Genomic DNA, 19,424 nt, shown 5'->3' with positions numbered 1-19,424 from the left:
TCTGAGAACCCGGAAGAAAAAGGACATACTATGTATAATCTTAAAGGAATATGGAGTAACATTATTCTGATTCTTATTGCACCAATTCATATAGGTTTTTTGGAGCTCTGACGTTAATGCTTAATTGTGTGTATCATTGTGACTAGATCTGTGAATAGAGTTTTCTATTAATGATGTGATTTAGATATATTTCTTTTTTAAAATTTTTTTAAAAAAGATTTTATTTATTTGGGGCACCTGGGTGGCTCATTCGTTAAGCGTTTGCCTTCGGCTCAGGTTGTGATCCCAGCATTCTGGGATCGGGCCCCACATTGGGCTCCCTGCACAGTGGGAAGCCTGCTTCTCCCTCTCCCTCTCCCATTCCCCCTGCTTGTGTTCCCTCTCTCACTGCCTCTCTCTCTGTCAAATAAATAAATAAAATCTTTAAAAAAAAAAGATTTTATTATTTGAGAGAGAGAGAGAGGGAGGGAGCACAAGTGTGGGGGAGGGGCAGAGGGACTAGCAGACTCCCCGCTAAGTGGGAGCCTGATGTGGGGCTCAGTCCCAGGACCCTGAGATCATGACCTGAGCCAAAGTCAGACACTTAACTGACTGAGCCGCCCAGGAGCCCCTATTTAGATATATTTCAAGAAAGTGTAATTAATCCACTGAAGAATGAAAATACCAAAATTTTGGGAAATTAGCTTTTGATCAAAGAATGCATGCTATAAATGGATGGTTCTATATTTTTTTTAAGTAGAAAAAGAAATGGATAAAACTTGTACTTATTAGGTACCTGAAAACATAATTTCATATTTGAATTTGCCTTTATTTTGGCTGAATTAAAAAGGAATTAAACAAAAGTGAACCAAATGTCTAGTAGGTGCCAAGTATTTCTGCCTATAAAGTACAGCTTTACTCCAGACACAGTGTGGGGCTCCTCCACTTCTTTCAGGGAGGGAATCATAACAGTCATTCCTGTCGAATGGAGACTGTGTTACATTACCTTTGGAAGGCTCTCAACCACTTGCTTGGTTTGGTTTTAAGATTGTATACCTTAGAGTTTAATACAATGACTGAAAAGTGTTTGCATTTAGAGGATAAGATTAAAAAAATTTGTTCTCCTTGAACCTTGTGAAGAAAAGGTGGATACAACTAAATGAATGACATTGAAAGGATTAAGTTAGAAATTGCACCTTTAAAGAAGTCTGAGGTAAGCTTTACTTATTTGGGGGTTCATAGGAAAGTTAAGCATTCATTTTGTTTTTTTAAGCAAAGCAGGAATAAATACTGTATATGTCTGAATATAAGGTGATCCCAAGAAACTAATGTTTATTTTCCCAATGAGAAGTTTTGAATATATAAAACCCTAAAACATATGGATAAAATGGTCAAATATTTACTTACATTTTAATTAACAATTAATTAACTTCCACATATGTATTTTAAAATCATATATTACATAAAATATTAATTAGACATACTATTTTTCTCTACTTTTAAAGTTCATTGCCTGATTTTATTCAAATTCTTCACATGTGATTTGGCACTTGTATTTCTGTCATTACAGAACCCCATGTTTTCACTTACCCAGTTTTCTAGGACTTACCCAGTTTTCTAGGACTATTCCTAGCTATTCCTGCTTAAGTTTTTTTTGAGACTTTGAACTTTTTGGTACAAATATGATTCTGCCATTGTAAACCTTATGCCAAATTACAGCATCATTTGCAGAATAGTGGGACAATTATTTTTAAAATTTGTCCTATAGGTGACTACTTTTGAGCTCTTGTTCTTTAATGTTACCTTAATAGGGTTTTACATGATCATATCCAGCATTTGCAATTGTAAGAAATAACTACTAAATCTGTTTGGAATTTTTGCTGTAAAGAACAGGTTTTGTTGGGGCACCTGAGTGGCTCAATTGGTTAAGCATCTGCCCCTTGATTTCAGCTCAGGTCATGATCTCAGGGTCGTGTGATTGAGCCCAGCATCCAGTGTTGGGCTCTGCATTCAGCTCAGAGTCTGCTTAAGCTTCCCTTTCTCCTCTCCCTCTGCCACTCCCCCTCCCACTCTCTCTCAGATAAATAAATATTTTTTAAAAATACCAGATTTTGTTAAATTTCATCTGTAAGGGTTTAAAACTAGTAACGATGGAGGTTATTTCAGCCTAATATGTTTTCTCCAAACCAACCTTTGTTTTACATAATAACGTGATACTGAGATTTAGATAAGATTTGACTATGAGGGGTGCTTTGGGTCCGTTGGTTAAGCGTCTGACTTCAGCTCAGGTCATGATCCCAGGGTCCTGGGATCCATTGCTGCATTAGCTCCATGCTCAGCAGGGAGTTTGCTTCTTCCTCTGCCCCTCACCCCCCCCCATGCTTGCTCTCTCTCTCTGAAATGAATAAATAAAATCTTTAAAAAAGAAAGAATTTGGCTATGAGGTGATTTGCTCTTTTCTGGGAAATATTCTTGGGGGAGGAAAAAACATCTGCCACATGTTTGAACATATATGATACTTTCTTTTTCTTCTGCCTTTCCCGGTTATTCCTTAAATCTTTACTAGTAAAGTGCAGTAAAATGTAATAAGGTCTATATCCTGGGCAGGGGGGGGGGAAGGTGGGGAGCATCTTATACAATGGAAAGTCAAGGCAACGTTATTAATATTGTGAAATTTTTTTCTTATCCTAGTGCATATCAAAATTATTAACATATCCATTTCTTAAAGAAATATTCCTATAACAAAGATAACAAGTGAGTAGATAAGAGGATATACTACATGGTACACATTTTCTATGAATGTTCCCATAGTTGTATAATACTAACTGTGTGAGATTTTTATTAGGAGGTGGCAGTTAATTTGGCAGGAGATGTTGTCCTTGTCATTTCCTGATAACCATGAACTACACCATTAACCACAAACTACAGAAGATGAGAACAGCTGGTGTTTTTATAACAGAGGGTGATGAGGGAGATGAGAGAGCTTGGGAATATGAGAGGTTTAGAATTTATCATGCTTAGTGGTTTCTGTCTTGGTTATTCAATAAAATGCCCACTTTTAAGAATTTAAGAAAAATGAACTGGTATATATTATTACTTTCATATCACCTCTGAAAAAACGTATTATTGTAACATTTTGCAGGGAGGATAACTCACTTTTACTCTGGGGCTTCCAGCTTTGTATGAAAAGATTATGTCATTAATATACCAAAAATATGATAATTCAGTACTACATATATTAGCAATAAATTAAACCAATGAAAATAATGACAAATTATCATTTTTATCTCTTAACAGTGGAAAGAGTGGAACGAGAAAACCTTTCAGACTATTGTGTTCTGGGCCAGCGTCCAATGCATTTACCAAATATGAACCAGCTGGCATCCTTGGGGAAAACCAACGAACAGTCTCCTCATAGCCAAATCCACCACAGTACTCCAATCCGAAACCAAGTGCCCGCATTACAACCCATCATGAGCCCTGGTCTTCTTTCTCCCCAGCTCAGTCCACAACTTGTTAGGCAACAAATAGCCATGGCCCATCTGATAAACCAACAGATTGCTGTTAGCCGGCTCCTGGCTCACCAGCATCCTCAAGCCATCAACCAGCAGTTCCTGAACCATCCGCCCATTCCCAGAGCAGTTAAGCCAGAACCAACCAATTCTTCCGTAGAAGTATCTCCAGATATCTACCAGCAAGTCAGAGATGAGCTGAAGAGGGCCAGTGTGTCCCAAGCTGTCTTTGCAAGAGTGGCATTCAACCGCACACAGGTATGATTAGCACTGAACATGACAATTGGTGGTTAAGAATAATACTAAGGACAGATTTTGACATCTTTTTAATCCCTTTAAAAATTTTTTTATGGATCTCAGAGCACTCAGAATTAACTAGTAATCCTTAGTTTGGGAAATAATGTCATCAGTGATCCATATATGGCTGTAATTAATTTCAGTAAGGTAACGAATATCTGTGAACCTACCACCCAACTCGGGACCCAGAATGTTACCAGTGACTTGGGCCTGTGTGCTCCTGTCTTCCCTCATCTTCTCCATCTGCTTTTCCCCAGATGTAACCCTGATCTTGAATTTGTGGTTATCATTCACTTGTTTTTTTAAAAACTAGTTCTAAAACTATTTATGCATATACAATCTATTATTTACTTTGTTTTTGAACTTCATAAAAAGAGTATCATTAATGTCATAATTTCTATAATTTTTTTAAAAACCTTTCGAAATATACAAGTAGATTTAAGACATTGATAAAGTGGTAATAGTTTACTTATATTTTTTAATGTTTTAGGGGAATTACATGCCAATATAATACTAAATGATAAAAAGATAAACAGTTTACTTATGTATATCTGGTTTTTATTGAGGCCCTCATCTCAGAGTTTCTGATTCCATAGTCTGGGGTGGGACCTGGGAATGTTCATTTGTAACAAGGTCCCAGGTGATTCTGATGCTGCTGGTCTGGGAGCCATACTTTGAGAAACACTAATTTAGTCCTTATATGAGTAACAAAAAAAAAATAAATGTGCTAATCTCAAAGAGCTAATGACCTGGTAATAAAAAATATATATTCAAATAATGAAAGTAAAATGAGAAGTAACGTGAATAGTGTAGGAGAATAAGCGTGGTTGTAGTGGGTCATAACTCCGTGAGGAGCAGGTCATAAGGAGTACTTACAGTAAGATGAATATGGTGTCTTCAAGAGGACAGTAGGTTTAAGTCTGGCCACTCTACTAAATGTAGGGCAGGAAGCTAAGCTCTGTGCAGATGCAAAGGTGAAAAAGATCATGGGCCAGCACATATGTAAACACCTGACATGAGTATTAAATTGCTAGAAAGTTAGACCTTGAAGAATAAATATAATTTAACAGACAAAGATGGAGAAGAAGGGTATTTTAAGCTAAAGGAATTAATGAGAAAAGTGCTGAGTCAGGCTAGTGTGGGAATAGTTGGTAGTTGATAGCAAAGCTAGATAATAAAACTTAAAAGGCGGAAACAGATCAAAAAAGGTCTTAGGGCCATGGTAGGAACTTTGAACTTTAATAGGCACTGGAAACCACTGAAGGTCTTATGTAGGAATATGCTGTGATCGAGTAATCAGAATTGGATCTTGGGAAGATCTTTTTCCCCCTCATGATAGCAAGAGGGTAGAAATATCATTTAGAAAGCAGCCATAAGTGTCCAACTGAAATGTGTAGAAGTTTTGAACTAGTCTGGTGGTGGTGAAGTAGAGTACAAGAGTCAGGAAGCACTGTGGAAATAAAATTGACAGAAAGTGTCACCACCGTAATGCTAAGGCTTGAGCCTGTGGCCGAGAATAGATCTGTAATCACTTAGAGTATCAAGGAGAACATTGAAAGAGATGGTTGGAGTAAGGTTAGAGTGATTATTTTGGATTAGGCTATTTTGACTCTGAAGTGCTGGCAGATTTCTTGAATGAAGATATGCAGAAGTCATTGAAAATATGAGTTTGGTGCTAAAAAGAGTTTTCAGGGCTAGAGAAAGAGATTAGAAATTTATTGACAGAGTCTGGGATTTAAAGAGTTGGGAGAAGGAGGAGGAAAAACCATCACCACTACTCTCATCAGGAAAAGGGACAGAAGAAATGCCAGTAGAGGGGAGCAGGTGGAGAAGGAAGAATAGGGAGGTAGTAATGAGAGGACAGAGAACATGAGTAGAGTTTCCTGAGGCTTGTCCATGTGTGCAAAACTAAGACATCTGGGAGTGAGAAGCTTGAACCATGCCATGAAATTTGGTGATTGGTTGGGAGAGACCTTTGGCAAACTTAGAGTGTAATTTCATTAGGGTGCAGAAGGCAGGAGCCAGAATTTAGGAGTTAAGGAGTGACTTACAGAAGCAGGGGCTACAAATTACTCTTTCCAGAATTTGGTGTTGAAAAGGAGGCCAGAAGTGTGTTGACAGTTTGAATGTGATAGGGCTTCAATCTGAGATAGAAGGAATTATGAAGTAGTTTGGGATCTCAGCTGACGTTAACAGGCATGAACTAGTGATGGAACTAAGCACTGTGGTTTGGTAACAGTCCCCAGGAATGCTGGAACCAGGGGAGTGGGAGCAGGGAAGAAGCACAGTGGGGTTGTTTGAGGTTTGGTGCTGACAGATTAGGTATGGCAGGAGACCAAGAGGGTGAAATCTCTTGCTCCCTTGACTCTTAGCTAATTTATACATTCCATTATTGACAGACTCAGTTTACATCATTTAAAAATGAGTTTGGAGGTTCACAGAGGTCTGCATATGTTCCGGATATCACTCTATGACTTCTTTTTTTGACTCAAAATACTCAAGCAGCATTTGTGTGTCCACAGTTATCCGAACTAGGGTTATGAAAACCTCTGGTCCTTTAGAGTAAGTCTGTTGCATGTTATTGTTAAATACAAAGTGGAAGGATGCATCTTTTAGTCTTTATTTTGCATTTGTGTGTGTGTGTGTGTGTGTGTGTGTGTGTGTGTGTATGTTCTTTCATCTATCATTCATGTGCATGAATAGGCATTTCATAGCTAGCCAACATTTTATTGCCTGGTTATATATACAGTTCCTTTGGCTAAGGATAAAATTGAAAGCATGGTTGGATTTTAGAATCAAATATAGTATACATTTTATCCAAATAGTATAAAGACTTAGAGAGGACTCACAGAGAGACTAGACAAAAGACAGACCATGTTGGTGTGAGGGAATGCTCTGCCAAGGCCCTAGGATCTTGGAGGTCTCTCTTCTCCTACACAATCCTTTTTGTCTATTTTTATGTATTAATGATTTTTCTTTGGCATTGCCATCGTTCAAGTGCCAAGTTATAAAAGGTCTAATTGAAGCATGGAACACATTTTATTATTTTCCTCCTGCCATTAAATTTGTAAGATGGCTACACCCAGAAAGGAACATTCACTTTCAATCAACATGAGTTTGAGTTCATGGGCCAGCCTTGAGGATATCAAATGGAAACTGCATAGGAATGTATGAGTATTTCCTTTTAAAATTCTGCTTTTAATTTGGGAAAGCTTTTCATCCCTCTGGGATCATAACCTGTTGTGTATAAAGCCCAACCTAATCAAGGTAGATGGTATTGACAGAATGACATAGTTTGAACTTAAGCCGGAGGTCAGCAGGCAGATTGTTTTTGCTGTATGTACTGTAGTCACTAACAGCAAGGTTGGACAGCTGGGTTTCACCAGCAGAATCATTAAATGGAAAATATGGTGTACTGTGCCCCATGAAACCAACCATGGATTTTCCAAACTTTAGGCTTTTTTGAGTGGAATCAGACATTTATGGGTGATATAATGATTTGCCAGCTATAATAAACAAACATTAACTTTATAAATAATAACATAAATGAATGGTTGATCTTTGGATAGAAAAGAATCTCAACAATTTTTTTTTTCTCAAAGTAAACAGGATTAGAACCTCTTATTTTAAATGGATACCTAAGGCCAATATCAACCTTGTACTTAGTTGCTTTACTGATACGTAATATATCTTTAGTCCACTGAAATATTTTTTTTTTTAAGATTTATTTATTTATTTGAGACAGTATGTGCATGCTCGCACAAGCGGTGGGGTAGGGGCAAAGGGAGAGGGAGAAGCAGACTCCCTGCTGAACGGGGAGCCCAATGAGGGGCTTGATTCCAGGACCCTGAGATCATGACCTGAGCTGAAGGCAGACACTTAACCTACTGAGTCACCCAGGGCATCCCCACTGAATATTTTCTCGAAATAGTTCATGATCTCTATTATTCATTTATTGTCAAATTCAATAAAAAGCAACTTGATTTGTCACCCTATAGTTCTGTTCCTGGTTTTGTGCTTGATGATTGGACCAATAACAACTAGTAATTACCAGAGACAGAGAGAGAGAGTGTGTGTGTATAGAACAAAATCAAATGTACAACATTCATAAATGAAGCTAAAGCTGGGGAAAAAGCTTCAGCCTAGTTTGTCGTGTTTAAAACTTCCAGATGAAGAACTCGAATTCATAATAAATAGCATTTGAAAATGCCATTTCTCCAAAGAGAAACTATTAATTACTTTGTATATCTGATCCATTGCCACTGAAGTGTATCGTTTGGTGGTAGAAAATAACACAATTGAGGGAATAGAGCTGTATTTCCGAGGGCTTGCTTTTAGTACATTTTTATGTTAATCAGCGTGTCTCGAGATCATGCTATGCCAGCATGGGCACGAGATTAATTTCGTTCTAGATGCAGGGTGTAACAGCGCATCATATCCTGCCTGTGCTGTCAGGATCGTGGAAGCCTGTTTTTGTCATTATGACCTTACGTAAAATATATTTTGAGCATCATCACTTTCTTCTTTATTAGTCTTTTGGTAGGAAAAGGTTAATCCCACTTTTTGGGTCTCTGAGGACTTCTATGACAAGTGAGAGATAAGATGTTTTCTGACCTGGTCATTAATTTTCAGGCAATCCTGTGATATATTTCTAAGTGTTTCTGTTACCTATGGTCACAAAGTGAGGTGGTATGGTCAATACACCAGAGGAAGCTGAGGCAGATAACATGCCTCCTCTGTTTTTGGTGTCCTAATTCTCCCCCACCCCCTGTCCCCCTACTTTTACTTCTAGAAACTAACGACTGCTAGTCAGCTTTTCATTCAAAGGACTTTCCTTAGGCTACTGGATTTTGCTTGCCTCACACTGGCAGAGAGCTGGAAATACTTAACCAGTGTCTGATAGGTGCAGGAGGATGAAAGCCCAGCTTCCCTGCCTCCAATAGTAGGGACAGCTCTGAAGTGTGACTTCTATTCCAGAGCTCTCTGCAGACAAGGCTGAGGCAGGGACTGCTTGAGCTTCTTCCCTTCCCTTCCCTGCCCTGCTTATCCCACTTCCTCACCAGTTTCCCTCAGAAACACTTCCTTAATAAATCACTTGCACAGGAATCTATCTCAGGATGTGCTTTTTATCCCAGATTATGGATCAGTGCCACTGCTAGTCTAAATTGGCTTTTGGGTATATCATGGGGTTAGTAGGTTGAATAAAACTTATCTTCAATTTTATGCCTATTACCTTCCAAATCTAAAGTAAAATGTCACTATGGGAATAGTGTAGATTTTTTTTACTGTACTACTTTCTCTCAAAAATTTTATCACTATTATTATTTTAATCTGAATTCCATGGACTGATACTGATATTGTCAAGATTTACTTATGGATGTCAAATGTGGGGGAGAGAAAAAGAAATAAAAAGAGAGGGAATGAGACTGAAACAGATACTGGATTTGAAGCCCTGAGATCTTTCAAACTTGACTTAAATGAAAACCGTCCTTATTGAGTCTGAATGGTGAATTATGTAATTCGTGTGAGTTTCACAGTAGCTTTGCTCCCTTGCCCACCTTATCTCCAGTGCTCTATCAGTGATGCAAGTAGTGTTTGTAGGACTAATAATTTCAAGAAATAATAGGACCAGTGCTCTAATTTCTTTTTCTTTTCCTTTTTTTTGTCCCTCCCTCTCTCCTTCCTTCTTTTTTTTTTTTTTAAGAGTTTACCTTCCTTTCTTTTGCAATTCATGTTCTCTTGCTGATATCCTGAATTTATTTAGTGTAGGTATACTTTCATTTACTAGGCCTACGGACCTTAGATAAGTTGCTTGCCTCTTTATTGTGTTTACATCTATACTTTTTGACTGATTATGAATCTGAACCTTGAGTGAAGTTCTTTTGCCCCTTTTCACTTTATGGACTTAAAAAAATCAGAGGCTTGTGACACTATAAAAAGGTTTATGACAGTATTTTAAAAGACTTAATATTAGCAAGGAATGGTTGTGGGATGTCCACTGACCTATAATAAGGATGGTTTCATAAAATATGTACACTGAGTCTTCCTTAATAGATAAACTATTCTCTAATTTATTTAAAAATCCAGTGACCTACATATTCATAAGTTCAGAAATCCCCCATTTGCTAATTTGTTCTCTTCTGAGACCTTCCGTCTGAGCAAATCTGTTAAATGAAGTAGAGGAAGCTTTGATCCAAACGAGACTAAATCCATTGGAACCGATGCCCTGCCCCATGTGAATGGGAGCATTAGAGTGCCAGAAGAGGGAAATTAGGTGTCATCCACGTCCCCTCTCTGCACTACTATCCCCTTACCTTGAGGATAGATAAAGTTCAGGAAATCTTCTTACACAAGGAATCAGCAGTAAGAAGTTTCTATAGTTTGGAAATGAGACTTTTGCGACATTCATTATTTATATAATAGAGTTATTTTTCTTTTTTCCTCTAGCAGATTACATCACAACTCAGAAAGTTCAGGTCCATTTTCTGTTTCAGGTAGTTCTCCTGAGCCAATTCTTAGAAACAAGTTTTCAGTAGAAGCACAGATGTGTTTCACAAAATGTGCTATTCTGTAACAGTAGGCCTCTAATTTGGTATCTTGTTCCTTCTTCAGTTTGATGCAAAAGTCACTGAGTTACACAATTTGCAACCTTTTGTCAAATACCTTGCTTGAAAAAGTTGTTCATCGTTGTCTTATCTGATAGAGAAAAGGATTTTAAAAATCCTTTGAGAAGTCATTTGGTTGACCTGTCCTTATTTGACTACTTTTTATTTTTTATGAGACTTTGCAAAGAATCTGCTGTTTACTCATCAAAGCCACATCATTTGAAGAAACTTAAAGCCAGGGTCATAAATACAATTTTATGAAGTGACTCAGCAACTGGAGAATGTTTTCAACAGATTGGAAAATTAGATTGAATGATGTATCAGGGAAGTCGGCAGTGAGGTCAATGGCTAGAAATGTACATGTCTGTGTGAAATGACACGGATTTTGCTTTTAAGCTTTATCAGCGCCATGTTTATGGTATATGTACACCTATATTATGAAGGTTAAAAATGCCTAAGGACTTGCTAAGCGTTGTATTTTGTTTAGCAAATACACAGGAAGAGATATGTAACAACAATATGAACATTTTAGCAACCAAAGTATTTGGAAATCTGAACTTAAGTGCATTACCAGTCAATTTTGGGGAGAAGAAAGTCTTGTGTTTGATTTATACATATTGTTAGCCAAAGATAGGCTTGATTTAATTACACATACAGTATATGTTTGTAGAAAACTTGACCTCCAAGATATTCAGAATTATTTCTTGGCCAGCCTCTGGTCCCAGCCATCATTATTTCTTACCATGCAATAGAGATACGGGCACTCAGCAAGTCATACAGGAATAGAACACAATGTAAACCCAGAGGTCTTGACTCCATGGTCCAGTGAGCTGGTTATAAAATGACAAGGAAACCTGTGAGAAAAAGGAAGTCCATCCACTGAAAGATGGCCTGTAAATATGAAATGCTGCAGATCAGGCATGAACATGTTATTGGGTTTTGAAGCAAATAATACACCCTCTTTTGATTTCAACATTAAATTAATAAAGTAGGAAAAGATGGCCCTGCTTGCTTCATAAAATAGGTAATCTTTCATTTCAGAACCACTGGCTTGAATTCATAGATTTAAAGATTGTAATAATATTAATATCTCTCAGGATAGCAGTGTCTCAGAGTTATTAGATGGCTTAAGGATGGCCTCTAGCTGGTGGTCTCACTTTAGTTCCTCTTGTACATATACGGACAACATTAATTAGCACCTTTTGGGCAATTCTGGCGAAAAAGGATGGAGGAGATACTGGCTTTGTGTTCTGGGTAGAAAGAAGGTTGACTCAGTAGCTGTCAAACATCTATAACCCTCTCCTCATTCCTAAATCTACTTGGAATAGAAAGTTTTGTGTTAAAGAATATATAAAGACACTCCCCACCTTCACAAAATTGGCACCAAAAATTAGAGGAAACAAAGATGGTAGTATACTCTTCTGTCTATTCCTATCCCTGACCAGTGTGCAAAGTTCTTAAAAATTAGTTACTGAAATAATTATAGAAAATTCCAATTTCTCCATTTTAGCTAAAAAAGGCTGCCTTTTGGGGATGGTTTTATAAGTTTTTGTCTCTATTTTTAAACAAGGAGTGATCCTTTCATTTCACACAGATAAGGAGTCTCTCTCTTCAATAAGGACTTTCTTTTACTCCAGTAAGTGTGTCTCAATATAGACTTGTGTTTTCAGTATGAAGGCCTGTTTTAGTATTTAACTAGTCTCCTCCGATCCTGGGTGATGTTTACAATTAAAGTGAATTTTTATAGAAGAAATACAAGGAACACTAGCTTTCGATCCCATTATTTATATACCTTTTCAACCTTGCTTATTTAAAGTGATAAAAAAATACACAAAGAGTGTTCCTTTCATGGCCATTGATTGAAATGATGACCATTTGGCCTGGGGTTAAGTGCATGTTTGTTCAAATAAAGCAAATTAAGTTTAAAAGGCCAGAAATGCTGTGAGAAAAATATAACTGAATCAGTTTGAAGTCAGTTGGAGTTTACAAGGTTGTTTACATTCTGTCTTCAAGTTTTGTACCTAAAATTATCATTGTAGATTATAGCATTTACTTTCAAACTTCTCTGACTGCAGCACCCAGTGGGAAATACTTTTTACATCATGAGCTGGTACACACGCTCACACATGTGCACATACGTACGTGTGTCTGAGCTCCATCTCATTTCCACCTGTATTTTTATCTGGCTGTATGTTTTTAAAGCAAAGCCTTCATGAAGGAAAAAGAAAGCCTTCATCAAATAATACTTGTACCATGTATGAAGTACTTTGGTAATTTCCAATCTATTTAACTGCATTTCATTATAAAAAATAGTTATGATGTACTGAAATAATTCTGTCATCCACTAGTAATTATGACCCATATTTAAACAGTGATGCAAATGAAGGCTTTCCTTTAAATGACTACAGAGTTACTTAGGGAGGAAAAGTTGTTTTACTTTTCTGAAGTATAAAATGAATATCACTGGTTTAGTGATATGCTGGATATCCATATAGCCATTCCATTTTATATAATTAATTAAAAATTTTCTTTACATTATCCTCTATCCCAAATAATTTTAATTATTCTGTTTCCTAAAAAGTATTCTTTACATTTTTGCCTTCTGTCTGGAAAGGTGTTTAGTGAAATGTAAGTGGAGGGCCTTGAAAATCTGAAGTTACAAATTCAAAATAAGAATTGTACTTCAATATTAGTTCTGTATTTATTAATTCATTCATTTAACAAATATTTATTAAGCATTCAGAGACTATGGTAGGCATTATAATGGAGGCTAACATTTATTGAACACGTTTATCAGGTATAGTTGCAAGCTCTCGGGAATCCTGTGTGGGAAGTACAATTATTATAACAGTTTTACAGGTGAGGAAACTGTGCCATAGGGAGATTAATTAATCCTTATCCAATTGAAGCCCGATTTTGAGCCCAGCAATTTTGACCTCAGAACTCACATTCACAACCACTCAATTGTTTCTTTTATCCTAGAGCAGAAGATGAAAGACACAATCCCTTCTTCAAGGAGGTATAAGGGGTAAACAGGCTTTCAAACCAGTAATCCCATTGTGGTATAATAAGTACTATGATGGCTTGTATATACTGTATGAGAAAAGATGTTTTTGACCTTGGAGGTGATTGAAGTTAATGCAGAGATATTTCAGCAGGAAGAAAAATAATGTTTTTTAACTGTTTTAGGGACAAAGTCAACTCATATGTTAACAGACTACTTTACTTTTTATATCGGAATGCATTTGATACATTTGAGATATAAATATTCACTGAATGTATGTTTTTGGTTTGTTTTGTTTTGTTTTTGGAAAGTACTATTTTTGCCAATGTTTTGACAAAGTAGCCAAAGCTAGTAAATTTTTTGGGCAGTTTGCCAACAGTTGTTTCACACAATACACATAGAAACTAGAAATAACCAGGGCCCAGAACTTTGTGAATGCAATAGTCATGTGCCAGGTACTTGAGGTGTTAGTAGAAACCATGTATGTGCCCAGAGCTGAGAACACCGCTGGTAAATGTTTCCAAAGGGAACCTGTTTAGTTCTCTATTTGCTTTTGCTTTTTGGGTACTAATGTGTTTAAAAATTTTTGACTTAGATTGTGCATAGCACCCCATTCTGGTACCTAAGACTTTCTAAAGACAGGAAGGGAAGGAATAAGGAGAAAAAAACCTGTTTATCTAATTCCATCTATCTTTGCATTGAGTAGGTAGGTAAAAATAATCAAGTTGCCAGAAGTCTGTTTTTGGCTAAGTTCCTCCATTGTATGCACTCAAGAGTGGCTTGGACAAGGGAATTGCAGTTAAGAGAGCCAGGCGGTTTTGGTTTCATGAATGTTTTTGCTGTACCATTGACTTTGTGTTGCATGCTTACTGCATTCTGATGTGTCAGGTGGCACAAGTGAAGTTTTATTATGTACATTAGAAAGGAAGCTGTCTTTCAGGGAAGTGTTTCATTTAATAAATTGCAGATTTAGGGTACATGAAATATTTGTTCTAAAGTAGAGTCCACATGGCCCAAAATTTCAGTTTCCATTATCTTCGTGTTTACAATAGGTTGAATGAAAAGATCTTGAGTGTAGTATATGGTCCACCAGGGCCTGTTGCTGGCTTTTCAGAAAAATGAAAAAAAAAAAATGCATTTGGTGCATTCTTAGAGCCCTATATTCCTGTTTGTTCCCAACTAACCGCTAAGCACAAAGTATACAGATTCTGCTCCCAAGGAATTTACTGTATGATGGGGGGAAGAGGTTTTATAGTAGCACAGTGTAAAAGATGGTGAGTGTTATAAATGCGAGATAGAACTAGTGCCATCTCAGTTCAAAGGAGGGAGAAACTATTGCCAACTGCAGTATATATACATACATACATATATATATATATATATACACATATATATATATATACATTTTAGTGCATTACAGAATACATTTCTACAGCAACAACATTTGTCTGCAAATGTTACTTTTGTATATAGCATTTATATTTGCAGAGTACATTAATTCCCTTTAGATGCTCAATTCTGTCCACCCCCATCCTACAAAAAAAATGCTACATGCATAGTCTGTCTTTCCTAATAAAGAAATATTGTAATAAAGAGAGGTTTTATTAAACTAATGCAATAACGACATTTTCTTTGAGGATTTAACACATCATTTTTAATAATAAAAATCAAATTGTCATTGTTGTGCCCTGTATACCTTTTATTCAAATCAGCCTAAGTACTCTGGCTTCATGGCTAAGCAGTACTCTGGGGGGTGAAGGGAGGGTAAGTATTTTTAGCATTACACAAATGAATTTCAGCGTTCAGGTTCATAGTGGGAAACCTGTTTATATTCGTGAGCGGAGGGGAAGATCCTCTCAGGAGCATCTAGAAGGAAATGAAATTGGAGATTAGGAAAGAACCAATTCTGTTAGGTCAGCTTTCAGATGGTAGGACGTCAATACTTTCTACAGCCGTGCAGCTGATTTCACAGCTTCGATAGCTGTGCATTAATCACCAACCACTTTGTATGATTAGGTTAGGAATTTGGTGTTACCTGATTTTCACAAGAGTACCAGTTTTTGGCTCTCACGTCAGCTGGAACTAGACATTTCAGAACTGTGTGAAAAGTAAGGCTAACAAGCATGCAAACATGAAGAGTGAAGACATGAAGAGTGAGATGTGAGGAGTATCTTTAGAAGGCACTAGGGTTTTCTGTAATTCAAGGGAAGTACGTGAGAGACAGATTGTGCTCAGGGCAGGATGAAGAGTTGGCTGATAAGAGTGACAAGACCCCTTCCACCTTCCACTCACTATAACTTTAATCTGTAAATGTGTGGGGGGTGGTAATGTGTCTTTGAACCTTGCTGATTGGTTATGACATCATTTGTTTAAAGCAATATATAAATATGAACTAATTATATTTTCTGACTCACTACCACGTAATGAAACATATGTTTCACCTCATACATCCTTGAAGAGCTGTAAGTTGATTTCTGAAGATTATCATTAAATACCTCCTATGCTTTGTTACTACATCCGACAATAAATAATTAAAACACATTATTAGGGGATGGGGTTTATATTCTCTAGAATCTCTTTGTTCAGATTGGAACTCAACACTTTCAAACTATTTGCTTATATGATAAATGAGTATTTTTTGGTTGAGTTACTTCAAAGGTATGTTACAATAAATATGTGAAGATTGCAAGTTACCCTTTATACCTCCCACTTCAACTGCCACAAACAGAAATGTAATTTACAGAAATGAAAACAGTCTCCAGCTAGCTTGAGGCTTTTTCCAAGGGGGAGCTCTGGGGTTTGCTGGGCCAGTTTCCTCAGTACACACCTGGTGTATATCACTTTAAAAAATAAATTATGCCTCATTAAATTACAATTAAATGGAATCATGATCATTTGTTTTTCTGGAAGGAAGATGTTTTGCATATTGAAAGCCTAATTTGTTGCAGGTGACAAAAAGGCTGAACAGATTATCTAATATCACTTCATTTTGGGGGTAATGTTTGCTGGTTATTTTGTGTATACTCCAGTAGTTTGGAATTATACTAATATGGACTGTAGTATTTTCACTTCAGAATGTCTTCTGCTCTATCAGTTTTTTGTACTTTTTTTTTTTTTTTTTGAGCTTTTAAAGAAACAGAAACTTCGCTTGCCAATCTGGATCAGTCATGCTCTTTCTTTTTCTAACAATGTTTTAATACTGGCCCATCCCTCCCGTGCCTATCCCCCTTTGCCTCGTCTCATCATTATCTCTATATCCATGTACTATGTGTATTTCAAATCCCAGCCAAGTGAAGTCCTATTTCTTCCAAAACGTTTTCTCTGAGTCCTGCGGTTGGCAATACTTTTACCCTCTTGTGCATGCTCTATCTGGAATTTATGACACTTGTCATCTTTTACATTGTGTTTCTATAAACCATCATATAGTGAACTCCTTGGCAGCAGAATCTGCGTCTTCTCAATATTCTCATCCCTTTCTGATCTTCATACCAAGTCATTAATAAGAAATGAATTAATAGACTGATCTGTCATTTTTTGGTAATAGGTACATTGAATTTGGGGATTCCCTAGATAATCAATGGGAAATAGAGCCTACAGAATTACAGAAGTCTGGGAGATGTGAAGAATGTGTGTCTGTTAAAATCTAGGCAGTAATGACCTCAACTGTTGATGTCAGTCTTGGGAAGGTCTAAGGGGCTTAGGGCTCAGTGTTCCTAAAACCCAGTTCAGGTTCTGGTTCTCTTCTTGCTCCATTAAAGAAGTAAGGGCCCGTCATAAGCAGTTTCTCACCTGTCTCAGACAAGGCCTCAAGGGCTGGTGCAGCAACTTAGAACTTGATTTTATAGAGCCAGTCATGGTAATGTTTCCCAAACATTTCTGAGTATCAGCACGTATTTTACACACTAATCATTTGGGCCAAACTATATAAGTTGTTGAAGAAATACGGAAATCATAGTAACGTAAACAAGAAAGCTCATCAACAGAAATTGCAGATGCAGAAACTACAAGGTCATTTAGTTCGTCACAAATAAATATTACTTAAAATACTAGAAATAATAAGTACGTCAATTTTTCATTTTAAAAATTAGCCCTAATTCTTTGTTTTGTTTGTGGAGTGGAGATAGCCTATATTAGCCACCAAACTAGATGTCATTATATTATCTCTTGTGCTTTTAATTATTTTGTTTTTATTGAATTTTCTGCCAACGTCATATATTCTTTGTGGGTACTGGAAAGCTTTATATTAGCTTACAAAATCCTCCATTAAAAGGCTAAGGAGAAGGCCAATTTGAGGTTCTTTTTGCCTGACTCCGTTCTTTTTTCAGTGGCTTGTAACCCAAGAGCTATTGTGCAAGGTGTCTTTCTTCTCTGTGCAGATGTTCACTCTACTCCTTTTCAGTCAACATGTTTCCAGGTCTTACATAACCTCAGCTAACACCGTGCTGGGAATTGTTATAATCTTTCCCTTGAGAAGGCTCTGTTGCCTACAATGAGGAAAATTCTTAATGACCACTTTACTCAATACTTGCAATATGTTTTAATATGATTACTGATATGAAAGTTTAATAGGCAATATCCTGGTTAATTTATTAATTTCCCTCAATTTTCAAATCCTCAATATTCATGACCTTTCTATTCATAAAAGTACATTTTTTTTTCTCAGCACCCAGGTGCCACGCCGTATTCTCTGTATCTCGGGCTGCATAATGGGAATGTTCAAGTGACACCTTCTGTCTGGCTGGTTGATAATTAAAATGCCAGACAACATAGTGGCAAGGGCTTTAGAAATATTTGTGTGAGATAAATTATTAATTTATGTTCTATTCAAGACAGTTTCAATATGATAAACATTTACTTATCTTGATAATTAGATAAGGTGGTTTGTGGTGTAAATTATGCCATAGATTTTCTTCTGATTTTTTTTTTCCCCATGATGATTTTCAGCTAACTAAATAAACTCACTCTACATTTATGAGCCTGTGGAATTTGGACTATATTTTTTAAAATTCCAGTTTAAATAGTGAAGAGCACATAAATAACCAAAATGAAAAAGACTCAACAAAACAACTAAAACTCTTGTGCTCACCAGTTAGCCCCTTGTTATTGAAAATGTGAGGTAAAAAGAATCTGCTTTGGGACCATGGCTACACAGATGAGACTTTAAGTAAATAATTTAGAACAGTGTTCTCATTCTCTGGGGCAATCCATGGAGGCAGCACTGGCCACCTTGTTGGTTTGAGACTTTATCTTCAATTAGGCAAATGAAACAGAGGCAAGAGTATATTCCACCAGCCCCTCAAAATGCAAACATTGTGTCTCATTCACTTCAGAAATGATGCTGAGGAGCATTGTTTACAAGGATGCTTTGTCTTAATTTTTCTGAGAGGTGGATTCATTTCCCTGTAAGGTTGTCCAACATGTAAAAAATGAAGGGGAAGGATTTTCCCCAGTTTCTGTGCGGGGAAAAAATAAAATCAACCAAGCCAAACAAGAAACAAGTAAAAGACCTCTATGCTTCGGAACAATTTTTTTATTGATTAGGAATGAACAAACTTGCTATTTTGAACCTGGTCCATTAGAACAACAGTTTTTGTTATTTCACCATTTTGTATGTAAGATCTGTACTATAATGTACTCCACTTGCAAAAATAATTTCACAGAAGAATACTTTTACAAATTTTGCCTTTGAGATACCGTGAGTATAATTGTCATAACTAGCATAAAGAATATATCCATGCAGACCCTAACATTCCTGCACATTTGGTAGCCTGAGATTTATTAAAATGCTAAAGTTGCTTATGCTAGAGAGAGAAAGGGAGAGAAGGAGGAGGAGGGGACCAACTCATCCTATATGTGCAGAGTTCATTATTAAAGAAAGCTCAGAAAACATCAGTCTTAGTGTCTTATTGGTATTGATTTTAAATCCAATTCCCTCTTGCTTTTCTACATATTAATTTGGAGATTTTTATCTTAGGACAAATTCATTATTAATATTTCAAGTTAAGCATGGAAGTGGAAAGTAGGATA

General features: G+C 36.7%; 1 protein-coding gene across 3 annotated transcripts in view; it reads left to right on the top strand.

Moving 5' to 3' along the window:
- SATB2 (SATB homeobox 2) overlaps nucleotides 1–19,424 on the top strand; it is a 217,613-nt gene that overhangs the window by 107,408 nt on the left and 90,781 nt on the right. For all 3 annotated transcript variants that reach the window (XM_045806409.1, XM_045806408.2, XM_045806407.2), the window contains exon 7: nucleotides 3,277–3,749. In XM_045806409.1, the coding sequence (XP_045662365.1) occupies nucleotides 3,277–3,749 (473 nt within the window). The remainder of the gene's footprint in view (nucleotides 1–3,276; nucleotides 3,750–19,424) is intronic.

The sequence above is a fragment of the Ursus americanus genome, chromosome 1, assembly GCF_024610735.1.
Source record: "Ursus americanus isolate L20-20 chromosome 1, mUrsAme1.1.p, whole genome shotgun sequence".
Classification (NCBI taxonomy): Eukaryota; Metazoa; Chordata; class Mammalia; order Carnivora; family Ursidae; genus Ursus; species Ursus americanus.
The sequence above is the reverse complement of the archived record's forward strand: the minus strand, read 5'-3'. Positions and strand labels throughout refer to the sequence as shown.